Source organism: Saimiri boliviensis, chromosome 9 (genome assembly GCF_048565385.1).
Source record: "Saimiri boliviensis isolate mSaiBol1 chromosome 9, mSaiBol1.pri, whole genome shotgun sequence".
Taxonomy (NCBI): Eukaryota; Metazoa; Chordata; class Mammalia; order Primates; family Cebidae; genus Saimiri; species Saimiri boliviensis.
In genome coordinates, this window is record NC_133457.1 from 7,225,745 (window position 1) to 7,253,508 (window position 27,764).

A 27,764-nucleotide genomic window follows, 5' to 3' on the forward strand; every position below is an offset into this window, starting at 1 on the left:
GCATTCTAATTCTACCGTGTTTTCTTCGTTTATTACATGGAATACCTACTTTTTATGAAGAGAAACTTTCCCTCTTTTATTATTCAACTACCCAGTGGTAAGATTTGTACTAAAAAGGCAGTATAAACTCCTCAGTCTTTCCTTTTATATGTCAGTTCTCAAAGTTGGTTTGTTATTTTCTTCTAATAGTGCCAGTCATATCCTTTGGAGGGGGGTGACTTTATTTAGGCGTTTAATTAAAAGCATTTAAAGTATTTCTTCACATTACAGCTATTATTCTTATAGATGCTCGAATTATCCCATCTTTTGCCACTTGGAGTCTCGTCAAATTGAATCCTTTTTGACATGATGTTGTGGTCTTTGGTAGTTTCTGGGCTATTACATATTGTAATTTACCAAGTTTTATCTGGTTGGAATGTCGTCTACTTGTGGAACTTCCCAAATTTCCTTATAAACACTTATAGGTCTTGCAACTTCCCTGGCTTCTTGGAGAAGGTGGAAAGGTTTCCCTAGCCTTTGTGGAATCATACGAAGACAAATCAGAACAAGCTTTGGAAACTTATTCATGAAACTCATTTCATGAAATTGTATTGGATTTCTATTAGGTATACAGAGAAAAAGAAAAAAAATAATTTCTGCCTAAAGATTTTGCAGCCTGGTGAAGTATCTTTTAGGACGTGGAAACAGTGCTGATATCAGGAATGTCGATTTGGACAAAGCCAAAGCCATCAATGTGATTTTATTGAGGATCCATTTAGTTCTGTCTCTATTACCAAGTCAGGAATTGATTGCTAGTTATTATGAATTCTTTTTATATAATCATTAAAAAATATGTAAGTACCTAATAAGGTGACCTTTGTTGAAGATATTTTTAAAGGTGAAAATCTGGAAATGGATGTGTTTTTCTAAGCCTAGAAAAATGCATGTAAAAGCACATAGATGACTCTTTTTTTTTTTTCCACATGGTCTCTATATCCCATTAAGTAAGGGCGATGTTTATTTTCTGCCTATTTAATAAGTTGCTAAGTACTGCAATGAGTTTATATTTATAGAGTGCTTGGAGCTTTTGGATGAAAGGTGCTAAATTAGAGTTTATTGTTTATTGAATTTATTTGGTGTGTCCAATCTCCTGGGAACATTCGCTGAAGTTAATTAAAAACAGATAGTCCCCACACTGACAGCTTACAGTGCCACTTACAAACCAATAACATAAACAGTGTGCACTTCTGTAACCTTAGGTTGGGACACCTAGAGAACCATAGTTCTTTCTGATAGGGGAATAAACCTAATTTATGTGAAAATTTGACTGCTAAGTAAAAACAGAGAGATTATTAATTTTGTCTGAGCCACCTACCTACTCCCATTAAAAAAAAAAAAATACTTAGAGGCTGGGTGCAGTGGCTCACAGCTCTAATCCCAGCACTTTGGGAGGCCAAGGTGGGTAGATCATAAGGCCAAGAGATCAAGACTATCCTGGCCAACATGGTGAAACACTGTCTCTACTAAAAATACAAAACTTAGCTGGATGTGGTGGGCCCCTGTAGTCCCAGCTACTCGGGAGGCTTAGGCAAAAGAATCGCTTGTACCCTGGAGGCAGAGGTTGCAGTGAGCCAAGATTGCACCACTGCACTCCAGCCTGGCAAACAGAGCAAAACTCTGTCTCAAAAACAAAACAAAACAAAAAAAAAATAACTTAGAATATGGAGAGTTTCCTCAACTTCCAACTATAACTTACAGGTTGAAAAATTTAAAAATAGTCTTTCCTCTCTATCATTTTGGGAGTAAATGAAGGTAAAAGCTTGTGTTTTATATGTTGTTTTATGATTACTTTTTCTTTGCAGGAATGGCATTTCAAGCTAGCCGATTACTTGTGGTTTCTTACCCCAACTTAATAGAATCCGTGAAGCATCATTAAAATAATGGTTTGTTTGCTTCCTTTGCCAGTTGGTGATGGAATTTTGTGGTGCTGGCTCTGTCACCGACCTGATCAAGAACACGAAAGGTAACACGTTGAAAGAGGAGTGGATCGCGTACATCTGCAGGGAAATCTTACGGGTAGGTTACAAGTGGGGTCTGGTCCACCTCCCAGATCCTTCAAGCAACACATGATCTCTTAGGAGGGACTGAACTTTGTTCTGACTTTCTAATGAAATTCATAAGCATATCAACAACCCTTTAAAAGTTTATCCTGTCGGTGGTGGTGGTGGTGGTTTGGTGCGAAGGTCTGCTCTAACGGATGTGAGAGCCATTCTGGAGAGAAGCGATGAGCATATTTTCATTTAGGTTAACATTGGGTGATTTTGCTTAAAAAGGGATTCATTTTGAATGCTGTTTCCAATCAGAAAGCTGATTTTAGATCATAAATACAGTGTTCCACTTAGGAAATGAATTATTTTAAGAGAAATTTTGATCACTCATTTATCTGTTTGTGAAAGTTAATAACTAATATATTATTCTTAACAGAGTAATACCTTCCCACCATATAAAGTTTATAAGGATTGTGTGACTTTAGTCATTCCTATACATACAACCTAGTTTAACTTATTTTACCTTTAAAACAAATCTTTGAGACCTAATCACTTAAACTAATCAAAATAGCAGAACAAGACTGCCTGTTTGACCAGTTGTCCCAACCAGGAAATCTAGACAGTAGTGTTATATTTGCTGAACTGAGTTCAGGAAGAAGAAAGTAATTGGGCATATTTTAGTTCATTCAGAATAGCTTAATCATCCCTTCCTACTAATATGTCTACTGAGCATTCTTACTGGATCTTCCTGGCCATTAATATTTATAAGCTCTGCCTTCTAGGTTTAAGGGAACAAAAGTTAAAACTTTTTAACTGTGTGTTCAAGATATGCCTTTGAAAGATAGATTATATGATTTAGGTGGATGGATGAAATGGATACAACTTAAAAAGGAAGGAAGGCATAAGAAGATGATGTCTGTCCATTAAATGCAAACCAAATTAGGCAGAAGACAAATAGAAAATGGAATTTTAAAATTATAACATTGATGTTAATGACTTCTATCCTGAAAATGACAAAATATTACTGAGAAATATTAAAGGAGACCTTAATAAATTGAGGTGTATATGATTTCACAGATTCAAATACTCAATATTGTAAAGATGTCATTTCTACCCAGTTTGATCCATGGTTTCATTGAACTTCCAGTTTAAATTCCTATAGGTATATCTGTGGAAATTGATAAAGCTGATTTTAAAAATATATATATATAGAAATGCAAAGGGCCAATAATAACCAAGGCAATCTTGAGGAAGAAGAACAAAACTGGAGGATTTATGTGACCAGTTATCAGGATTTGTTATAAAGCTACTAATAAATTAAGACAGAGCAGTATTGTTACAAGATGAGGCAATGGCCAAAGGAACAAAATCAAAGGTCCAGGAACAGACCCACATCATATGGATACCTAGTCTGTGACAAAGGAAAGGGTGCTTTTTTATTTATTTATTTATTTTTTAATTATTATTTTATTTTTATTTTTATTTTTTATTGCATTTTAGGTTTGGGGGTACATGTGATGAACATGCAAGATTGTTGCATAGGTACACACTTGGTAGTGTGGTTTGCTGCCTTCCGTCCCCTCACCTGTATCTGTCATTTCTCCTTATGCTATCTCCTCCCACCTCCCCACCCCCCACCCCTCCCCCATTTCCCCCCAACGGACCCCAGTGTGTAGTGCTCCCCTCCCTGTGTCCATGTGTTCCCGTTGTTCAACACCCACCTATGAGTGAGAATATACGGTGTTTGATTTTCTGCTCTTGTGTCAGTTTGCTGAGAATGATGGTTTCCAGGTTCATCCATGTCCCTACAAAGGACGTGAACTCATCGTTTTTGATGGCTGCGTAATATTCCATGGTGTATATGTACCACATTTTCCCTATCCAGTCTATCATCGTTGGGCATTTGGGTTGGTTCCAGGTCTTTGCTATTGTAAACAGTGCTGCAATGAACATTCGTGTGCACGTGTCCTTGTAGTAGAATGATTTATAATCCTTTGGATATATACCCAGTAATGGGATTGCTGGGTCAAATGGGAAAGAGTGCTTTTTATCAATAAGTAGGACTTGATCAATTGACTGTCTGTAAGAAAACATGAAACTTGACAACAGCTACATACCATGTTCAAAAATTAATTCAATCTGGGTTATAGATGTAAACGGGAAAAATATAAAAATTAAAGCTCTTAAGAAAAGACCCCCATGGCTTTGGGTAGGCAAAAATATAAATTATGTATTTTGTGTTCTTAAACAGAACACAAATCAAAATTTGAGGAATAACAAGGAGACAACAATATAAATTTTGTATTTTGTGTTCTTATACAGAACACAAAATACAAAATTTGAGAAAAAACAATGTCCTCCACATCTGATGTTTATCTCCATGTTTTGATGGGCCATTATGCAAACTTACTTTGAATTTCTGACTTAAAATTTTGCTCAGTCAGATAGAGCATGATGGATTATTTAATCATCCTGACCACTCAGTGGGTGCCAAGAACCTATCAGGTCTCTAGGGCTGGTTCTGCCCAATGTGCCTTTCCACACTGCTGGGGAACCCTACAAGGGAGCAGTCATTTGATCTAATCTTCATGGTTCTAAAAGTAGCAGGGATGTTTCATCACATGAGCATGTTTCAGTACCTCTCAATGTGTGAAAACAGTGGTATTCCTCCTTTTTCCAATACCTTCTCTGGAATGATATCAGCATTTCAGACATGACTCACTGAAAGAGACATTTGATCACCCAAAGGTGTCTGGCCACAAGAGGTTTTAGAGATGACCTCCATGCATTGTGTGATCTAATTAAAAGAACTTTTGGCTCACTTCCATGCTCTAATTTCTGCTTTCAACCACTTCAGTGGTGAAAGAAAGGGATCTTCAGTCCCTCTCTTAAGGATTTATGGGATATGTAAATACTGTGAAAATCACACATTTAAATCTGCTAGATGCCTACCTTGCGACAAACTGAACAGATAAGAAAGGCAATTTTTTAAGACCTGCACTAGTGCCTCAAACCCTTCTATAACATAGTTTATGTTTCCTGATATTTCTAAATGTATATATGGGTCTTTTTGGACATCTATACTTTCAGGCTGAATTTTTTTGACAAGAGAATTCAGATATCTAGTTTTGTTTCTTTTTGTGTCAACTCCATTTTTCATACCATGATTTTGTTGTTGTGGAGAAAAATTAAAAAGTATAAATAATAAAGTGGTAACATTTGTGTACCCAATGCCTTGAATTATCAAGTGTTAACATAAAATAATTTACTTTAAGTCTCCAATTTTAGATTATTTTAGATTATGATTTATCTGGAAACTATGTGATTACTTTAGAGTAAGTCTGTAGGTTAAAGAATTCGCACCACAAAAAAGCCAAAAACAGAGTAATTCATGAAGAAGTGGAACACAAACAGGTTTAGTTGTCACTGAATAATTATCTCACATAATGAGCACAAAGTCACAAATAGAATAAACTAGCATAAACTAAAAATGACAGTGTTAAATGCCAACAAAGGAAATAGAAATTGTATTCCTTCTTAAATGTGAAGCATACTGGCTACAGCCGGTGGGAAATTTCTTGGCTGGTCTGAGAAATATTTTACTGTGCTTAATTAAAATTGTATAACTAGGCCAGGTACTGTGGCTCACACCTGTAATCCCAGCACTTTATCATCTAAGGTCAGGAGTTAAAGACCAGCCTGGCCAACATGGTGAAACCCCGTCTCTACTAAAATAAATTAACCGGGCATGGTGGCGGGCACCTGTAATCCCAGCTACTCTGGAGGCTGAGGCAGTCGCTTGAACCTGGGAGGCAGAGGTTGCAGTGAACCAAGTTTGTGCCATTGTACTCCAGCCTGGGCAACAGAATAAGGCTGCATCTCAATCAATCAATCAATCAATCAATCATATAACAAAAAGTAAATTTTAACTTTTAAATTCAAATATTGCCAAAAATTCTGCAGGGATTCAGTTAAATCAGGTTTGTTTTCTGTACAGAGACTGTGTAAATGGTTCTTTTTCAAACTAGCAAATACAGGCAGTCCTTGCTTTTCATGGTAGTATTAACTGAAACACATGTTCATGTCGGAACCATATTGTCACTTGCGTGATTCCTGGATACCTGATAATTAGATCCCGATATGCAAGCATTTCATTAAACACAGCATCTTGCATTGCGAGGACTGCCTGTGTATTTTAATTTATATTGATCAATTACCTACAGTTAGAAGAGCACTATGAACACATGAAAGATGTGATTATAATTCTGAAAAGTTATGTCTGGGTGAGTGTAAATTTTTTGGGTCATTAACATTTGAAATAATTTGTTTGTGTCTTGGCTTATGTTCCTATTAACCCTTCTTAACTCTCCATCACTCCAGGGGCTGAGTCACCTCCACCAGCATAAAGTGATTCATCGAGATATCAAAGGGCAGAATGTCTTGCTGACTGAAAATGCAGAAGTTAAACTAGGTAAGAGCAAAATCCTGTGAGCTTCGGTATTGCAGGAAGTGATGCTATTATACTAACAGCTTTAAAAAATTAATGTTAATTTGTCACTGTGGATTTGGAGGGCATTACCCTAAAAATAGGAAAATATTTGTCTATTTAAAAAAATATTTTCTCAAGGCATTCTGAGGAATGAATATATATAATGTAGGAACAGAACCATTTGCTTAATCAATATGTAGAAATAATTGAGACTTTTTTGTTTCAGTAGAGATTAGAAGTGACAAACTTTTAAATGGGCTCCTATATTGTTTATATTGTTGCTGCTACAACAGAGCTCTAGGACCCAACTTTTTTCCCATTAAAACATACACAGGCATATTTAGAATAATCAATTCCTGCTATAATTCCCATAGGCTTAAGTTTTATATTTACATTGATTTTGTTATTACCTTGGGCTCCTGTGCAAAAATGGATGCTCAATATTCTACTTTAGGTGCGTACTGATTATCCCCAAGTCCATCAGTCAGAGAATCATTTTCTTTTGGCATCTCCATTAGCGCTTTTTCCGCAACAAATCTGGGACTGTCCAAATAAACTAGAGAGTTACTACGTGAATTTTCCTGCTTGGTGTGTATGAGTAAGAGCACGAATTGACAAATATCCAGTAGGATATTTGAATTGTCATCTAGAAAAGGATCACTGTCCACATGATTGTATATTTTCAAAGAGATTTAAACATCTTCTATGTTTATGTCCCAAACATTTGCTCTGTCTCCTTGTTGAAATATATGATTTCCATTTTTTTCTTAGTTAGCATTTGGGGCCAAACTTTCTCATCTCATGAATATTCTCTTTTAAAAACAAAAGTATACATTATGTAGGCTAAGCAGTTATATATGTACCAACTAGATAAGCTATCCTGAGAGCATTCTTACATCCCTAATTAACAGTTACTTGTTGAATGTATATTATATGCCAGGCCGTGTACATGACCATTTTCCATAGATTATCTCTCATAAACATCAGAGCAGCTCTATGTAGATATCATCCTAATTTTACAGAGTAGGAAACCGGAGCTCAAAGAGGTGGATCTACTAGCCTAGGTCATACCACTAGTAGGTGGCAGAAATGTGATACAAACTTAGGCAGTCTCACTCCAGACTTTTGCTTTTAATCATTTTTCTTGTATCCCCCAAATACTACCCTTTATGACAACCAAGCTTACTTTTTTCTATAACACCTATTTTTGGTCCCTGTGGAGCCTTGGTGTAACCAAACATAACTCTTTGTGCCTTCCTCATTGGTAACGCTTCATCCATTTTTACATGCAGTTTAAAAACATATATTCACAGCATAGAAAAGGTGAAGCAACCCAGGAGCCCATCAGCAGATGAATAGATGAACAAAATGTGGTCCATACATACAATGAAATATTATTTGAACTTGAGACGGAAGGAAATTCTAACACATGCTACAATGTGGATGAACCTTGAGGACATTAGGCTAAATGAAATAACCGGTCACAAAAAGACAAATACTGTATGATTCCATTTATACAAGGTAGTGAGGATAGGCAAATTTATAGAGATGGAAAGTAGAACGATAATTGCCAGGGCTTGGGGCAATGGGGAATTAGGAGCTATTGTTTAATAGGTACAAAGTTTCAGTTGGGGAAGATGAGAAATTCTGGAGGTGGATAGTAGTGATGGTCGTACAACAGTGTGGACATACTTAGTGCCCCAGAAATGTACATTTTAAAATGGTAAAACTGTAGACTTTATGTGATTTATATTTTACCACAATAAAATAATTCACATTCATTGTATCGCCATATAAAACTTAAGATCATAGACTTGACTTACTTGTCTTCTCTTAAATAGTGGACTTCGGAGTCAGCGCCCAGCTTGATCGAACAGTGGGCAGGAGGAATACTTTCATTGGAACTCCCTACTGGATGGCACCAGAAGTTATTGCCTGTGACGAAAACCCAGACGCCACATATGATTTCAAGGTATGACGTCTCTGTTATGTTTCAAAACTATGCCTACCACCTTATCCGGGGTCATGCAGTTGGAGAGTTCTCATATGCCTTTATATTTATGATTTATGTGACCCCCCAAGGGAAAACTGAAAAACATTATTTGAGTTTAAGACTTACGAGACATTCAAGTGAGGATCTTTTTTTTTCTTTTCTTTTTTGTTTAATTTCTGGGATACATGTGCAGAATGTATAGGTTTGTTACATAAGTATACACGTGCCATGGTGGTTTGCCACACCCATCACCCCATCATCTGGAATAGGTATTTCTCCTAATGCTATCCCTCCCTTAATTCCCCATCTCACCCCTCCAGTGAGTGTGTGATGTTCCTCTCCCTGTGTCCATGTGTTCTTCAAGTGAGGATCTTTTTAATTAATTCACCTACTCTATATGATTGCTTCATTTTCTATGTATTTTTTAAATTTTCTCTTATTATTATTGGAAAACAGATTTCCATTTTGGTTATGGTTTAGGTTTTTCGAAGATTATTATGATAGCTTTTTATGTTAAACTAAGATGTTGTCTTGAGTCATCTTTTTCTGATTGAGGATATTCAGACTTACTCGTTTCTACAATGCTCAAAGTATTATTATCTAGGTTTTATTTCTTATGAGAGGGAATCAAATGGAATATTGGTGACTACTTTATAGTATTTCTGTCATGTGGCCTGATGTTTCATAGAGATTTGACCTGTGACGTTTTACTTTATATTATAAGCTAGAAAATTGCTAATAAATTCAAAGCTGTGTTCAAGTAGATTTCTCCAAGAAGCCCTTCTCTTTTCTGTTCTGCTAGCTAATAATCAAACAGAATTTGGGGTCATTGCCCTTCAATTTTATTGGACTGTCAGGTGGCTTGGCTTTCTGATAAACTGTGACTGAAAGTCAAGACAATGAAAGTGGGGGCAGTGGGATCTAGGAACTGTGTGTGGGTTTCCAGGCTACGCATTCGGTAGAGAGACACCCCGCGGTCTTTGTGTACATTACAGGACACCTTGGGCAAAACTTGATCTACCCGGGCTGGTTTCAGAGGTGCATGAACTTTATACCAAAACACTTTAGTGATCCTCTGTAAATACTCTTATCTTACAGATGAAGAAACTGAGGCAGAGGTCTGCAGGTGCTCACCCAGTCAGTGATCTTCTCAGAGGTAGCACCTGAATGCAGGTCTCCAGGCTTTCTTTTTTATTTATTTATTTATTTATTTATTTATTTGTTTATTTTTAAATTTTTGAGACGGAGTTTCACTCTTGTTACCCAGGCTGGAGTGCAATGGCGCGATCTCGGCTCATCGCAACCTCCGCCTCCTGGGTTCAGGCAATTCTCCTGCCTCAGCCTCCTGAGTAGCTGAGATTACAGGCACACGCCACCATGCCCAGCTAATTTTTTGTATTTTTAGTAGAGATGGGGTTTCACCATGTTGACCAGGATGGTCTCGATCTCTTGACCTCGTGATCCACCCGCCTCGGCCTCCCAAAGTGCTGGGATTACAGGCTTGAGCCACCGCGCCCGGCGGGTCTCCAAACTTTCTGGACAGAGCTCTTTCCAATATATTAACTTGCTCCTCTGTAGTGTACTTCCATATACATCTCCAATTTACCAACTGAACAGTGTATTTGAAGAATTTCACTTTTAAGGAATATTATTTGTTCTCGACATGTGGGGCTATTGTTGAAATCAGGTCTCAAAGATGCAAACATTGCAACGTTTTTGAGGCCCCGTATCTCAGTGTTGACAGAAAATTTGCCTCTTTGGGGAATTGCCAGCTTGGAGGTCTGAAAACATTATAATCCCCCATAATTTTCCTCCTTCCTTCAAAGTTAGTCACTGTAATAACCTGACAACAATCTGTCTGAAAACAGCTGCCAAGTTAAAAATTAATCTCCTGCCAAAAAAAAGTGTTGTTTATTTAAACTGCTAATGATAAGCATATTTAAATAATTCCATTTGCAAATCCCTTCAGAGAAGACACTACAAAATATACATCCCAGGCCAGATATGTTCATCATGATTAGCTATAAGCAATTCTTCAAACCATAGTTATACCTAACAAGTGCTAACTAGTCTACATCTGGGCCACAGATATTCTAGACTACTATGTAACATACCATGGGGAATCAGTGTTTGCTGCTTTTACCCTCGGCTTAATCTTCTTTTTTTTTTTTTTTTTTTTTGAGACAGAGTTTCACTTTTTCCCAGGCTGGAGTACAATAGTGCAATCTCAGCTTGCCACAAACTCTGCCTAATGGGTTCAAGTGATTCTCCTACCTTAGCCTCCCAAGTAGCTGGGATTACAGGCATGTATCACCACACCCAGCTAATTTGGTGTTTTTAGTAGAGACAGGGTTTCTCCATGTTGGCCAGGCTGGTCTCGAACTCCTGACCTCAAGTGATCCGCCCACTCCACCTCTCAAACAGCTGGGATTACAGGCATGAGCCACCTAGCCCAGCCCCTGTGCTTAATCTTTTAAGTATTATGACTGACTCCATTACATATGGGACTTTTGCTATGTAAATAAAGTAGGTGCCTACAAACTGACTTGTTTTCAGTAGGGTACCTAGAAGAGGCTTTCCTTCTGGCCAAGCCAAAGCTTGGAGTTAAACTGATATTTGGGTCCTCTTTCCTCAGATTATGGCTAAGGAGTATGGTTTAAGATCATTGTAAAAGGTATGAGACCAGTGCAGAACTCTAGGTATGGGCAAAGCCCAGTGCGTGAGTAACCACAGAGGTCGTCATACTGCACAGTGATTTCAGAGGTACTGGGAGGTTCACCTGGCTATAAAAGTATCCTGAGACATCAAAAAGATTGAAGATGAATTTGTTTGTTTTATTAAAACATAAAGGATCCCGATAGAATAGGTTCAATTGTGTCGGTCATTTAGACCTTAGTGCAAATTAGTTAAACAGGATTGTCGTAAGTGTAGGTTGTGCACGAGGAGGAAACAGTCATGGCAGGAATAAGAGCTTCGTTGGCTATTTGCTATGGGTAAGGTGAAGGGTGACAAAAGCATGGATAAGGAAGACTTTTCTACGGAGGACTTTATCATATGGAATGATTTTAGGTCTTAAAAAAATTCATAGTGGTCTTCAAAGACATATTAGACAAATCAAATAGTAAATAATCAGTAAATAACAAATCAAATAACAAAACCATGCCATACCCTGTTGGGGTATGGTGGAAGGTTTGGGGATTCTTTGCAGATTTATTTCATCCACTTAAGACAGTTTTACTGTGGGCCGGAGAAGACGCTAATCTTTAAATAACCTGACTTCTTCTTTCTTGGCATCATATATTATCCGCTTTTCTGTTTAATATTCTTAAGACTGTGACCTGTCACCAGGAGACAGCCTGACAAAATGCTGACTTTCAAAATTATGTATTCATTCATTCAGTGCATATTTAGAGACTATCCACTGTGTATAAGTCATTCGTCAAGCTGTATCTGTGCATGCAGTTTCTGATAGAAGGTTCATTTGAGACCCCATCAAAACCCAAGGACTTGGCACTGTGTGTTTGGTGGTCCGCTTGGCCCACTGGTGTATCCCAGCCCCAGAAAGTTGATGTCAACACTTTGGCCCCTCATGTGCCATAGCCACTTTGAGCTGAGAGTGTGGATTTAGAATAAGGGATGACTTGCCCACTGGACTTCATTAGATTTCTTGCCACAAAAGTCCTTCCTGCAAAATAAAGACAAGAGGCAAAAGAAAAGAGTATAGCCTAGTTTTGTTATTTGATTTATTATTTATTATTATTTGATTTGTCTAAGATGTCTTTAAAAATGACTATAACTTTTTATAAAACCTAAAGTAACCCGACAATATAAAGTCTTCTGTAACAGAGTAGTCTGAAGAGCTACTGTTTTTTATCACAGAGTCTGGTTTTGTGTGATATCTACTGGGCACAGTAAGTAAGTCACTGAAAATAGACCCTCTCCTAAGGAGGAGCGCCAGAATCTCATTTGCCTAGTGTGCTGGCTTTCCCCTGGAGGCCCTTCCTTTCTTGTTTTCAGAAATTCTGTCAAAACACTTCAAGTGAAAGGAAAGGTTTCATTTCCCTGATAAGTATGTGGGGCAATAATGAAAGCTTTCCCATTTAATAATAAGCATTCAAAAGATTTGAAATTAATAAAACTGTTCAAAATGCCTAGGCTGTTTAAATTTTTTTTAACCTACTTTGAATTTCATTTTGGTTGGATGGGATCTGCCAAGCATTTTATAGTCTTGTGTATTTATTGCTTTAACAGAACCACCCACTAAGAAAGTTCTGTGGCTGAATGCCACAGTATAGTACACATAATGTAGTCTTATTCACCCCTCCTACCCCATGGAGATAGGCAGACGGACGGACGGACAGATACACACACACACACACACACACACACACACACACACACACACACGTGTGAACTCTATAAAGAACCTGGAAAAACTTAATCGCATTTATTTTGGATAGTGCATGTGGATGGAAAACTTACAGTTTTTATTTTTTATCTCTTTCTGCCCTGTTACATTTATTTTTGCCATAAACAGGCCTTGCTCTCACGTAAGCCGATGAAGTAAGCGACGCACGGTGAAATGGTGTCCCCCTCATCCAACTCCCTACCGGATTCCTGTACTCAGGCCCGATCTGCGCCAATGTTGTTGATTATCTGCCCAAACTCTGTTTATGAGACTTTCACACCAGTGCTGCAGATTATTTGCAGACATGGGTGTCTCCTCCAGGGTTTGGGTGAATATTGTGCTCTCGCTGTAGAGCAAGTACTCTTTTCCCCTGTGTCACAGATAATTGGCATTATTCAGGCAGGGTAGAGACACGTCTTCTAAGTAAGAGGTTCAGTTGGAAATAAAGTGAGCAACCTAACTAGTGGCAGAGTCCCCTCCGTGCAGGGTGTCACCTGAGAGGACAATATTCAGATTGCAGAATGATGCATTGACACTCTCACACAAGTCCTGGCATCTGCCTACTGAGATTCAAACAAAAGTCCTCCCTATTCAATCAGAGGGAAGATGACCCAGATATCACATTAGTGTCACCAACAGGAAACCGGAAACCCTATTCAACATATTTCTGTGGCTCCCTGTTCACACCCATCTATAAAGGATTCCTGAGTCAAACGCAGCCAGTACCTTTCCCAGGCAATAGGCTGATCCCCAGGGGAAGAAAGTAAGCTATTCTAATACTGTTCCTTTGGTCACATAACAAGTGAAAATGGACAAAGAACTGAAGATGTCTGTCCTCAGTTTGTTTTATGTGTGAAATGGAATTATTAATAACTATCTCCACTTCAGTGACTACAACTCACCACCTGAGTTCTGTCTAGATAACATAGTATATAAATATATAACATAATTAATAAGAGTCAGTCCTTTGAAGTCAGATAGGACCCGTTTAGACTTTGCCTCCTATTTGCAAATTACTTCAGGGGAGTTACTTAACTTTTCCTAAACCTGCATAAAATGAGAATAATAAATTGTTTATTCTGAGGTTATAATAGAATAAAATGAGAATCTATATAAAGGGATTAATACAGTGCCCACCACTTGAGAAGTACTCAATATATGATAGTTTTGTGTTTATGTTATCATATGGAAGTATTGCTATTTGGGGCCATCTTTTACCCCTAAAAGGCAACAGTTTCATATAGTTCAACCTCATATTTGTGTTGACAAAAACACAAATTTGTGTTGTGAAAAACACACCTCTAATTGTTCTGCTTGCATTGAGCCAGAATCTGCTTCTCTGTAACTTTTGCCACTCAGTTAAGATGTCATCCCTAGGGACCATGCATACACTGTGTCAATTTTTTTTCCCCACCTGGAATATTTCAAGAGAATAAACTAACCACAAGTAAGTCACCCAACAAAAGACTACTTTCTGTTCTGTGAAACTTGATAGAATACACTATGCTGGCTGTGCCCATTACTAAGCTATTGTCTGTCACTCTGGACTGCCATGCTGCCCTGTGCTTTATGATAACGGGGCTAGGACTCAGCTGTCCTCCTTTCTGTTTGTCTGTCTGACTTCTTACCAGGCTTTGCCGGCACGGAGCAATAGAAAACAGGAGGCCAAGTCTGGAGGAGAAGAGAAGACACACATTTTCCTGTTTGTTTCCTGTAAGCTGCTTGTTTATGCCTGCACGGTCCCTGTGACCTCCCTATGCACCATTGAGTACCAGAGCTCCCTGCCATCTGACCTGACTCTGGTTTGCTGGTTGAACTGCCAGTTGGTGATATCTGGTCCTAAGGATCTATCTGTACCCACATTTGTTGAATACCCAAATGCATCGTGTACTGCATTGTATCCTAGGCACTTTGCATATGTTTCCTTATTAGATTCTCTTCCCAAGCCTGCAAGGTATGTGTTATTTTCATGTTGCAGTTGAGAAAATGGGCTCAGAGTTGTTAGTTGTGTCAGAGTGGGTCTTGCTGCAGAGCATAAGCATACCTTCTACCTCACGGTGCACACTGGGGTTCTCGTCTTGTGCCACACTGCCTCTCATTCTTGTGTGGCTGGTTCAGACATCTGAAAGTATTGCTTTTCTTCACTGTGTTGAGCAGCCCAGCCCCAAAAGGAATGCTCTGTTGCCCTGCTCAAGTTGCTTGTGTATCAGCTGTTCCTCGCTCCCACCCTTTCTAGCAGCCAGAAGTTCTGTCTTGCCTCTGACTTCCCAAAGGCACTAGAATTTGTCTTTTCTGTTTGTAATGCACACAGTGCTAGGCCATTAATCACACCACAGGCTAGGCTGCACAGCACCTCTGGAATAATGAATTACCCAGCTCCTGCCAAAATGAGTCACACCATGGCCATGAACGAAACTTATCTCTCCCTGACTCTCTCCTCATCTTGTTCTTCCCTCTTTTCTTTCTCGTCTCCTGTGATCTGTCTTGCCAGTCGTAATTGGAGGTTTTTCTCCTTTATTTAAGTTCTGAAGTGTCTTTGGGACTCGCTAATGTATCTAAAGGCTTAAACAAGGCTTGTCAAGGACATTTATGGCTTTCTAGCCTGGGCAGTTAATTGTAACTTACAAGCAGCTTTGGGTATATATGACCAGGAATATAAATGTTCCTTTTAGAAAACAAGAGAACCCCAGGAAAAGAAAAAAAAAAAGATCCTAACAATGGTATCAAATGAAGGCTTAGGGAAGCAGCAGAATCTGCTAGGTCGTGTGACTTACCAGAGTATGCACAGGTATTTGTGGTGGTGTGACTCTTGGTTTGAAAGGGGTGATTGGGGACTTAGGGAAAGGCTGCCCAAGAGGGATCCTGAGATGATGCATACCAAATAAAGTATATATCTTTGCCCTAAACCTTCTTGCTTCCTGGGGGATAAATCCAGGATTACCTAACAAAGGAGACGTCTCCATTTTCCTACTGCCAAAATATGTTTCTTCAAATTATTGCTGTATATGTCTGTATGTTTCTTATGCCACCAGAAATCTAGAGGCAGGCAGTCAGGTTGGATGTGATGGCTCATTGATGTCTTCAGAAACCAAAGCTCCTAGCTTTCTGTCCTGGTGTCATTCATCTGTTGGCTTATTGATGCCTGGTTGCAAGATGGATACTGTGACTCTTTCTTTAAGGCACTAAGAAGTGGGAAAAAGTTAGCAAGCCACCAGGTATATTTGTCCCTTCTTTGAGGAAAAGCAGAAGCTCCCGGAAGATGTTTGCTTATGTCTCATTGGCGAGAACTATGTCACATCCCTAACCGCCATCCTTAGCTGTAGGGAGTCAGCCTAGGCAAGTGCGGCTTTGCTGTACTCTGAAATGGAAGCAGCAAGAAAAACGAGGGTTGAAAATGACCACTGGGTCAGCCAATAAATAATTTCTGCCACAACTAAATGGAGGGAAATCATAGAAGACTAAGTTGGGCAAGCAAAGGTAGTGTCACCTGACAGTGGAGGAGAAGGAAATCAATCATCTTGAGCCCCACTGTGTGCCGGATTTTGTGCTAGCAGCATACCTGATCAATACATGCATGCCACGGTTATTTCCATTGTGCAATTGAAAAGCCAAGCTCTGAGCAATGCTCTGCGTGTAGCTAAGTTAGAAACCTCGATTTGAATCCAGATCTGCCTGATTTAAAGGCCTAGTCTCAGCCTGCTGTGGTCATGCCCATAATCCCAACATTTGAGAGGCCCAGGTGGGAGGATTGCTTGAGTCTACGAGTTCAAGACCAGCCTGGGCAACACAGTGAAACTTCATCTCAATCAACCAGCCAATTGATACCTGTCTATTTCTTTCTTTCTACCATTCGTGTTGCCATTGGGAAATTGAGGCCAGTTTTATAGTAGGAAACTGGAGTACCTCGCTGAATCTTGGCACCTTTATTGAATTGCTAGCACCTTCGGTCATATGGACAAAGTAGGAATCCGAAGTAATTATTTTATGGATTAAACATATGATAAGGGGAAAAAATGGTAAATACTCAAGTCCTTACATTATGATGATAGTTAAAAGAGTACTGGCTTAGGAGGCAGAAGACTTAACTCTGTTTACAACCAGCTGCTAAGTTGCTCTCTGGTCTTGGGTAAGTCACTTTCCCTCAGCTGTGAAATGAAAGGCTGGGCTAGATTATCTACAAAGAGTCTACCAGCCCCAGAACCTTAGGTTTTGCTACTTTCTCTCATGTATCTTTCATTTGTTCATTCATTCAATAAATATTTATGAAGGGCCTACTGTGTGCCAGGGACTGTTCTAGGTAGCTTGGATACATCAGACAACAGAACAAAGATCCTTGCCCTGTGGCCCTTATGCTCTTGTGTATGTGTGTTGGAGGTAAAGGGCAGAAACAGTGAACACAAAACATGGTAAATCAGTGATGAATGAACATGTCGTGTGTTAGAGGTAGGTAGTTCTGTGAAGGACAAATATGGGGAAGGGGAATGGGAACAAGCAGTGCTGGGGGAAGGTCCCGGTGGTCCTCGCTGAGAACACAGGGGTTGAGCAGGCTTTGGGGAGGAGGATCAGCCAGCACATCACTGGTGAGGTGCTGCAGGCAGAGGGAACAACTCGAGTCAAGATCCAAAGGTAGAAGTGTGTCTGGGCCTTCTGAGCATTTTCCTTCTCTACCACCTGAGGCCCGGCCTTGAGCTCTTCTTATCCCAGAACCATCATTTTCTTTCACATATACGGGTTTTCAACCTAGCCCAAAGCTTCCTGGACTTGAAAGCTATTTAAATTTGACCCTTCTGTAGACCTTTCTTACTTGTACCTTATTTCACACTATAGAAACACTCAATTCCTAGGGATTTGGGCTAAATGGGGGTAGAAATACCAAGGCCTGGAGATACTAGAGTCTTATCGAAATAGCACAGGTACTTTTAGAGCCAACCTACCATTTCCAGACTATTCTTGCTGTGTTTTCTGTTTAAAGTCTCCTGAACAGTGAATGACTCAGTGTTTCTGTCATGTTCCCAAATGATTATCTTTGTCTGTCAACCATAAAACCCCAGGTGCAATAGAACTGTGTTTTCATCTTTACCAGTTATTGCTCCTGAGCCAACTTGTAATCGATGGGCTGAGCCTTCCCCATCACCTCTGGAAACAATCTCACTAAGTGAGACCAAGAGCCTCCGGGAAACTCAGTCACTTGCTAGGCTAGAGAAATTTGGGGTGCAGACTGTGTTTAACGAAAATCTGTGTACATCTTGAAACATAACAAAGAGAAGGGACAAGGGTTGTTGCCTTTGTGAGTTGTGTTGTATGCCAAGAGTTCCTTGGAGTTTTAAAATGTTGGTGTGGTGAAAGTGCATTGCTATTCCCAGTTCAACTGAGAACTGGGAACATTTAAAGAATCGTCCTTGCTCCTAGTGTGAGGTTACACATGTGCTCCAGCCACCTGCTCTCAGGTAGACTGCACTTCAGGCAAGAGCCTAGATGCCCTAGAAAACCTCTTCCACACTGTATGGTCCTCTGCCCAATTACTGAACAGCCCTGAGTGTCACTCACAGGATATTGAGAAACTTAGTTCTAGGGATTGACTCAACATGAATGTTATGAATTTTATGAAGCTCTCTTCCAGTTACAACTCTTTTTCACGTGGCCTTGACATTTGTTTGATGGCAATAGCAAGGAAACTTAACTTTGATCACTCTGTTCTGAGAGAAGTTTGAAAAATGTACAAAATGCATGAGGTATTTAAAATGAGATATCTAAATTAGGATGTGGGCCATTGAACCAAGTTTGGTATTAGATTTTCTTACCAATCTGCTCTGAAACTGAGGCAGCAAGCCTCTCTTTGGTGTTTTCTAACCAGGTTTTCCCTATCTCTTGATTTGCCCTCTCCCATGCAATATTTAGAGACTATTGAGCCACAGACACAGAGTTTGGGAGGAGAATATTGTTAGAGATGGAGAGGTAGAAGTGGAGGCATTGGCCTAGAAAATTCTGTTCTGAGAATAAAAGTCTGAGCATAAGAAATAGTATAAATATATACTGTCTCTATTTTACATAATAGTCTACTTACAAATAGACGGTTTATCTGTTCAACAAATATATTGAGTACCTCCTACTATGCCCAACTCTGATCTAAGCACTAGACAGACGTCAGTGAATGTCATCATCAGAAAGTCTCCCGTCCTCATCTTATTAGGTAAAACCATATGAAATTGCTGTTTTCATTGGTTAAAAACAACTGAATATAAATAACACTGACCATATGATCCAGCCATTTCACTCCCAGGTCTTTACCTAAAAGAAAGAAAAGCTTATACCATCAGATTTGTACACCAATGTTTGCAGCAGCTGTATCTGTAATCGCCCGAACTGGAAACAGTCCAAATGCAAAAACAGTGAGAAGTCCATAGAATGGAATACCAGACAGCAATAAAAAGGAGTGAAGTGCTGATATGTGCTACAACACAAATGGACTTCAGAAACATTATTCTACGTGAAAGAGAGCAAATACAAAGGACCACATATATTATTTCACTTAGATAAAACATTGGAAGATACAAACTAATTCATAGTGATAGAAAGCAGATCATTGGTTGCCTAGGCACAGAAGAGTAGGGATGGGTTCGGGCAGGAAAGGAAGGAGGCAAATGAGATCTTTGGGGGATGATGGATATGATTAGTGTCTTGACTGTGGTGATGAGCTCACAGGAGTGTCCCTATGTCATACTTTATCAACTGGTACACTTTATGTGTAGTTTATTATATGACAATTATAGCTCGATGTTGGTGTTATAAACAGTTGGATGGCAGCAATTTCATATGCATCAATCTACAGATAAATTTCAGTAATGAATTAATGTAAACATTTTTGTATTCAGTTTTTATACATTTATTGATAAGCTGCCATGTGCCAAACTCCGTGAATGATGTTATCAATGAAAAGTGAGTAAGATTGTTTCTGCTTCAAAGGTTAGTGGAAGAAACAAGTTTGTAAACAGGCAAATGAATGCCTTTCCCACCAGCAGTTCTGAAGCAATTACCGGGTTTAACCAAGTTTTCTTTCATCGATTGAATATATGTGTGTGTCTGCCCCTTCTTTTTCAGAGCGACTTGTGGTCCTTGGGAATCACCGCCATCGAAATGGCAGAAGGTGCTCCGCGTAAGTACCTTCCTCTGGGGTGAAATCTGTTGCTGGTCTGCTCTGCAGGTACTGAAGTTTCCTTGCCAGGAGCTGCAGTTGCTTTACTTCCACTACACCGAGCCCTGCATGGATTCAAGCTGGCATATTTAGAAAGCAGAGTCATCTTAAATCAACCAGGAATCCATTCATTTCAGAGCAGTGGGAGAATCCTGTTTTTATTAGAAAAAAGAAAGAAAAAGAAAGCATACTTTGGAGAGTGTTGTTCGTTTTACAGATTCCGTATATCATTTGTCCTTTGACGACTCCTCATCGGACATAAAACTGTGACCAGCTCACAAAACTGTAAACGCCAATGTATGGAAATTCAAAATTAATTTTCGGAGCACAGGTTATACAAAGACTGCCCTCAATTGCTATCACTCCTCTTAAGATACTGATGTTTAGAATTTTGGATTTCCCTGCTGTTTGAAGCAGAGTGGCCAGGGCTCCAGCAGTCTTGAGAATCTCATTTCCTTGAGATTTGGAGTATTGGACCTGGCAGAGTGTCTCTGTCAGGAGACTGTGCCTCACGATTTCCATATAGGAAGTGTAACTGGTTGTCAGCCCCAGCTGCTGCAATGGCACCAGGACACACCCTTCAAAGGTCACTCCCCACCAGTAACCTAGCACAGTGGGGATACTAAGGCAGGCCCTTTCCTGGAGATACAAGATTCCTTTATAGGCAACTTTCACCCAAGTGATCCCCTATGACTTTGCAGGACCCGCAGGACAGTGTGGGATCCGTCCACCCACCTTTTCTCCCTCTCTCCTTTACTCAGGGTCAGACTTGCATAGCAATCTGGTGACTTCCCATTCTGCCCGTCTCCTTCCCATCTGCATTCACGTAGTTATTTCCACAGTAATATCCCTGGTGTCTGCATGTCAAAGGACCAGGAAAAAAAATAGGAGCTTTCTCTGCACGACAGGTCGTTACACTTACGACTTTTACCTTCATCGTTTTCTTACTTTTCAGTCTAGAATTGGTAGAACTCATCTGTAGCATGATTGATTTGGCGTGCTGGTTGACAAAATTGCCCTCATTCACAATGCTAATAGGCATGTGTGAATCAGAAAAATAATATATTGCAGTCCTAAACCATGTTATTCTTGATGAGTGGTAGACAGGGCTAAAAATAAACTTCTGCCCACAGAATCCTTTGGCTTTCAGGGAGCATATATTCTTATTCTAGCTACAAAGTAGAAATGCTCCCAGATGTTTGAAAAGTAAACTAATAAAATGTTTTTATTAAAATAAGAACATATGAGTGCTTTCGCTATAAACGATAATGTCATGTTTACAAGAAGAGATCTTTTTATAACTTTGTTTTTCTGCCAGACTCTGTGTGACTTAATCCTCTGGGCTTCCTGGGGCCAGTGAATTTAAAAACAAAATGAAACAAAACCCTTTACAAAACCTGAAAAACCATTCGGGATATCTGGAAACAGAGAAAATTAGGCCCTGGTGTTTTGGACTCCAAAAATCTGTAGATAATGTTGCATTTGGATGGGCTGTCAAGTGAAAGAAATAGCCTGGATAATCAAATATCTTTTATTTATGGCTTTGGCTTTTACTAATTAAAAATAGCTTACCCTCTCCATTGTAGTTGTCATCTGATGTTATTTACTTTAAATGTCAGGTGGTCATTCACAGCAAGGATGGCTGCTTGTTGATCCTTTAACTTAGTTTCCTTAAACGTGAAGTAGACGTGTATTCACTGGAAATGTTAGCAGTAGCTATATAAACCACGTTGTATTTGATGAGACTCCTGTAAGTGGACATTGACTCTCAAATGCTCATCAAATGGAAGCATTTGGATTTTCCAACTTTGTGCTTACTGGTCGTGTATAAACTCAGTGGGTCATCGGGCAGCATTACCTGCACAGCCAAGACAAGCTTGGCCTGGGTTTGGCCTCCTAACTGTATCTGGCCCTTGTTTTGGTCTCTTGTAGCGCTCTGTGACATGCACCCTATGAGAGCCCTCTTCCTCATCCCCCGGAACCCAGCACCTCGGCTGAAGTCTAAGAAGTGGTGAGTTTGGTCTTCAATGTTTTGCAGATCTAAGGGTGAGGTTTCCTTTTGATTCGATTTTGGATTAGCTCTAATCTCTAGGTCCTGCTGATAGAATGAGACTAATACATATTATGACTTGGTGAATGACTTTCCATATGCTGTCATTCATCTTATAGTCCATAGTGAGTAGCTACTATTTGTACAGTAAGTCTTTATTCCCCCACCTTCAAGGTAAGAAATTATTAGCCAAAATGCGGAAGTGAAGCCCAAGTAATAACATGAAAGCTCTTTGATTTTAACCCCAAGTCATGTCTTTCCTGGCAGCACAGAACAGACCATCAGAGAGGGTGATAATTTAGAGAGTCAGCCTGTCAGATTGGCTGATTTCTATTCTGTTTCTTACAACAGTAATTCCCTAAGTTTTATACATACCGGGTAATGTTTGAGGTTATTTCTCTGGCACGTGTATGAGCATTTGCAGTTTCTTTGTTATTACTCCTGTCTTCACATATGGCAGGTGAGACTGGCTTCTTATTTGGGGCAGCGCTATAACTTTTCCTTTAAATAAACTTACATAAAATGGTGGCTTACTTTAAAGAAAACTACTGCGTGAATACCAGTATGAGTCGTGTGAGGTATGGCAAAAATTATGTTGATCGGCTATGACTGACATTTGGGAAACAGTTCTACCGGTTAAGCCAGATGGTGGACATTTGACTTTTTTGAGATAATTATATAGTCTGGATCTTTTAATCTTATCATTCCATAACCAAAATTCACTGCTTCCTCCTTTCTTCCTATGGAAATGATGTATCCTCCCTGATACATTCTTGAATCTCTGATTACTCTTGCACTGAGACCAATTCCTGCACCACGTGTGACCACCTATCGTTTTTCTAGAGATAAGTCCTGGGCAATGAGACCGTGAAGGGACAGGATCCTTCTGCCCCTTTCCATAGCCCTTCATGACCAGGCGCTTGACCGGGCCCTCATGTTTTCCACCCACCCACCCACATACAGGGGACAGCCTTAATTACTACCAGTCATCTACTAATGACAGCCACCCTGGTGGAACAGAGGAAAGGCATGCTGCACAGAAAGAGGGAGGGCAACAGCCAGAAAAGGGATGGCAGCCTCAGAACTGCCGGGCCCTGCCAGGGGAGTGAGAGTTGCTATTGGTAACAAGGAGGCAGAGCGTTCCCTGCTCCTCCTTCCTCTGCAGAGGGTCACTGTGGTACAAGACAACCATTCTCTCCCCAGCAACAGCCCTTCCATTGGGCGTCACACATCATGTGATCGGCAAAGCACCCCAACACCCTGCTTCCTCTCTTCTCCCTGGATCAGACTCCCGGGGAGAGGGGCTGGCTCAGTTCTCTTTGCTGGAAGTGACGGTGACACTACAAAGCCCTCTGCCAGGTTCCTGCTTGACATCTGAGCTAGTCTGCTGCATACAGTGGGCCTTACTTACCCTGTTCCCTGCCCTCTCGTATCTTCCTCTCCCTTTACTGCTGCTGGACACGTATTCTGAGCTTTTCCATAGAGAAGGACAAACCGGCCCTCCACAGATGTATTTTATTTGGCTGTCACAGTGTGGTCATACACCCCGTTTTAAAAATATGTGTATTAATTGACAACACCTGAAAATCTGTCAGTTGAGCATTACATTTAGATTTCTGGCCTTTTCCTTGCAAAGATGTAGTGAACTGCCTGCCTAAGTAGCTCGTGCTCCCATTGAGGGCAAGGGATTGTTCTTCTGCTCCAGCCGCCACCTCTCCCCAACTCAGAAGCCGGTGTCGGTTGGTGAGTAGACATCTCCCGTTTTCATCTTAACCCTGATCTGCACCGCCCCTTTTTGTGGCCAGCCCGACCCCACAGAAAAGTGTAGGAAGAGACTTCGCACTCCTTGCACTACGGTGTTGGTTTTCACTGACAGAGATCCAAAAAGATCAACGGCGTGCTGACTTTAAGAAATACAAACTTTTAGGACAAGGCAAGCTGATTTTTCTGCTTCAGACCTTTGACAAGAACGAATTTTAATAATGCCGGAGGGAGCTTGAGAAGCTGGGAAACAGCGAGAAGTCCAGGCCGATTCCCCCACCTCCTGCCACGTTGCACGCCTTTCCCTTGATGCGTAAGGAAAGCTGGGTAGGGAAGCTGTGGGAACCGGCCTGGGATTGTTAGACGGGGAAAGGAAAAGTGACCTGATTGTTAGAGAGTGCCTGGGGCATGGAAAGCCCTGGGAATGTGCCATTTCCCATCTCCATCCCAGCCTTCGTAGAGGGGGTGCTGCAGCCCCCAGGCACCTGACACTTGACGGCAGGCATGGCTCCCATTTCTCTGTAATACAATTCCACCAGTTTTTAAGTGAACATATTTAAACATTTCAAAGTATTTTATCTTGAAAGAGCAGGTCAAAAGTAATTTGAAGTAAGTTAGGGTTGACTTTAATAGACTCTGGTGTATGGGAGGAAATGAAACATTTCATTTATTTTTTATTTTTTATTTTTTAAAGGAAAAGACTCCCTTCCCCAACCAAGAGGCAAAACTCCAAAATGTTCTTTTATTTCCAGGTCTTCTCTACCTAAACGAGTTATCAGGTTAAATGCATTATTCTCAGTGTATCTATCAACACATGACCAGAGAGGGAACCATTGTAGAGCAGGGCCATGAACTCTTTCCATGGGAAACATTTGATGGAGCATTGCTTTCAACATGACCGAGTCTGCAACAAGCAAGGCATAAACTGTCTCTTAGTGTGAATTTTTTTTAAACTTGTGCCTTCAAGATTTGAGAAGTAAAGGCAGTGGTGCTGCCCTTTCCACTGTCACCATGAAGGAAAAAGAGGCCACCACCACTCACAGAAGCCCCGTTCTTCCTTCCCTATTCGTATGATGAGGAGGGTCCTTTGTGCTAAGGGATTATGAAGTTAGGGCACCATCGAATGTTCAGGCATTTAATAATAAGTTGTCTGGGAGGATTGTACCCTTAGTTGAATCAGAGGAAACCAAAGATACTCTCACCCTCTACCCCTATGTCTGCACCAGCAAGTGAATAGTAAGACTGGGATTCCCAATTTCTCCTCCTGTCTCTTGTGTGTGGGTGGATTCCACTCGCAGGGGTAAACCATCTCCTTCAAAAGATTTTCCCCTCCCTTCTCCTGCCACCCTGCTCGTGCACACTCACCTGCCCTCACAAATATATCTCAGTGCCATTGCTTCCTTCCGGGGCCTTCTGGAGAAGAACAGGAATGGCTCCATCAAGTACAAAATGGTGAATCTTAGACTTTTTCACAGGCCTTTTACATTTGAAGAGCCCACACAGGAAAAGCAGCACTCAGCTGAGATCATTAGAAAAAATCATAACTGCTTATCTATATAAGCTCCACTGGTCCAAGCGGCTCATGCTCCAGATGCAGATGTGGAGGGCCAGTGAGGCTAAGGGGCATATTTGCTCTAGTCCTAGGCTCCTCACTGGGAGAGCCAGCCTGGACCCAGCCTCTTCCTTTTGCTCCAAGGTTTAAAATCACCCCCGTTATTTTATGAGGCACCAGTTCTGATTCTTGGTGGGTTGTCAGACTTTTGTTTTGAGATAGGACAAAGCTTGTGTGTGTGTGTGTGTTTGTGTGTGTGTGTGTGTGTGTGTGTTTCTAAATAAAATAATAATACAGAGCAAATGTCAGAAAACCCTTCAAATAGACGGAATTTGCTAGTAGTAATGTGACTGAACTTCGGACTTTATTAAAATCCAGCTAAAAACGATTACACAGACTTTAAACATTAACTTTTTTTGTGCACCCCCCTTGAAGGTAATAGCCCAGTTGACTTTTCCCGCTAACATATTTAATCTGTATATGAAATAATTCCCTTTAAAAAAAACTCTAGATTTACTCAGTTCAACAGAAATGGCGATTTCTTTTTTTTAGAGACAGAGTCTCGTTCTGTCACCCAGGCTAGTGTACAGTGGTGCAATCATAGCTCACTGCAGTCTGAAACTCCTGGGCCCAAATGATCCTCCCACCTCAGCCTCTCAAGTAGCTAGGACTACAGGTGCATGCCACCATGTCCAGCTAATTTTTTCTGTTATTTATAGAGAGAAGGTCTTGCTATATTGCCCAGGCTGGTCTTGAACTCCTGGCCTCAAACAATCCATCCATCTTGGCCTCCCAAAGCACTGGGATTATAGGTATGAACTACCGCACCTGGCCAGAAGTGGGGATTTCTGCTCCTCAGTCCTAAAGATGGATGCTGTGTTCCTTAAGCCTAGTGATGCTCAGGGGTTGCTGGGGGCAATGCCATCATAGTCATCAAAATAATAACAGCAAGCACACATACGGCATTTATGATACCAGGCACTGTTCTCAATATTTTAAGTGAATTAATTCACTTATCATAACATTTTTTGAGATAAGTACCAATAATATCCCCATTGGCAGCCAGGTAAACTGAGGCTCATAGAAGTTAAATAATTTGTCCAAGTTAGTAAGTGATGCAACTCAAAATGGGGGAAGAGGGTAGCTCTGGGAAATAGGGCAGGGCCGATGCACATTCTGAGGTCAAATGGTGATTACCAAACACTGTAGCCCAACTGGTTATAATGACCGATGTGACAATCTTTCCAGCATTTTTAATTTCCCCAATGCAATTTAACATGTAAACAGGTTAAAGCTGGGAAGATCAAGTATTTAGTGACTCTGATAGTAGAGCTGGTCTTCTCAGACTATAGGCACCAATCATTGCCATTTATTTCTCCATGCCAGCTCTTGGGAAATTAGTATTACTAACCTTCGGTGTTTCTATTTTATAAGAAACAGAACTAAATTACCATCAGGAGAGATTCAAGTAATAAAGTTATATAGATGTACTTTAAACTCATTAGCACACTCGGCAAACAGTGAGGTGATATTCAATATAGGTGAAGTGTTTTCACTCTTAAATAAGTGTATAATTAAGCATATTGATTCTTTGGTCATGCTAACTTAAGAGACTATGAATCCTTCTTTGAAGACTCGTTTCAAGTAAGCATTATTTTCTCTTAAAAGGATACCATTTGAAGAAGATATGAAATACATTACCAGCTTTGTAGCTCTGCACATGTAAGCCCATGTGAAAACACTTCACCTATATCGAATATGACCTCACTGTTTGCTGAGTGCTTTAATGAGTTTAAAGTACATTTATGCTGTACATGTAGGCCCAAAATCATTCTCTTGAATATCTCTGAGGTTTTTCTCCCAGCAAGGCATACTGGGAAAAACAACTCTGTTTAATAACTAACTTCATTAAACTTCAACACTTCGATTCTGGAAATCTGGAGATTTCGTTTATTTTCTTTTTTGGAAGTCAGTATCAGGGAATAGAATGTATAGTCTATTAAATCTTGATCTCAATTTTAAATTGAAGGTGATTTATTTATCATCCTCTAACAGTTAGTTGAGCATTTTATAAAAAACAAGCACTTCAGTGGGCACGGTGGCTCATGCCTGTAATCCCAGCACTTTGGGAGGCTTGGGCAGGCGAATCACCTGCAGTCAGGAGTTTGAGACCAGCCTGGACAACATGGCAAAATTCCGTCTCTACTAAAAATCCAAAAATTAGCCAGGTGTGGTGGTGCGCATCTGTAGTCCCAGCTACTCGGGAGGCAAAGAGGCAAGGGAATCACTTGA

At 40.2% G+C, this 27,764-nt stretch overlaps 1 protein-coding gene across 5 annotated transcripts in view; it reads left to right on the forward strand.

The window, feature by feature from the left end:
* The window catches only part of TNIK (TRAF2 and NCK interacting kinase), a 410,093-nt gene that overhangs the window by 274,056 nt on the left and 108,273 nt on the right, over positions 1–27,764 (forward strand). For all 5 annotated transcript variants that reach the window (XM_003925097.4, XM_003925098.4, XM_003925096.4 and 2 more), the window contains 5 exons: positions 1,945–2,055; positions 6,408–6,498; positions 8,358–8,488; positions 20,016–20,070; positions 22,042–22,120. In XM_003925097.4, coding sequence (XP_003925146.1) covers positions 1,945–2,055; positions 6,408–6,498; positions 8,358–8,488; positions 20,016–20,070; positions 22,042–22,120 — 467 coding nt within the window. The remainder of the gene's footprint in view (positions 1–1,944; positions 2,056–6,407; positions 6,499–8,357; positions 8,489–20,015; positions 20,071–22,041; positions 22,121–27,764) is intronic.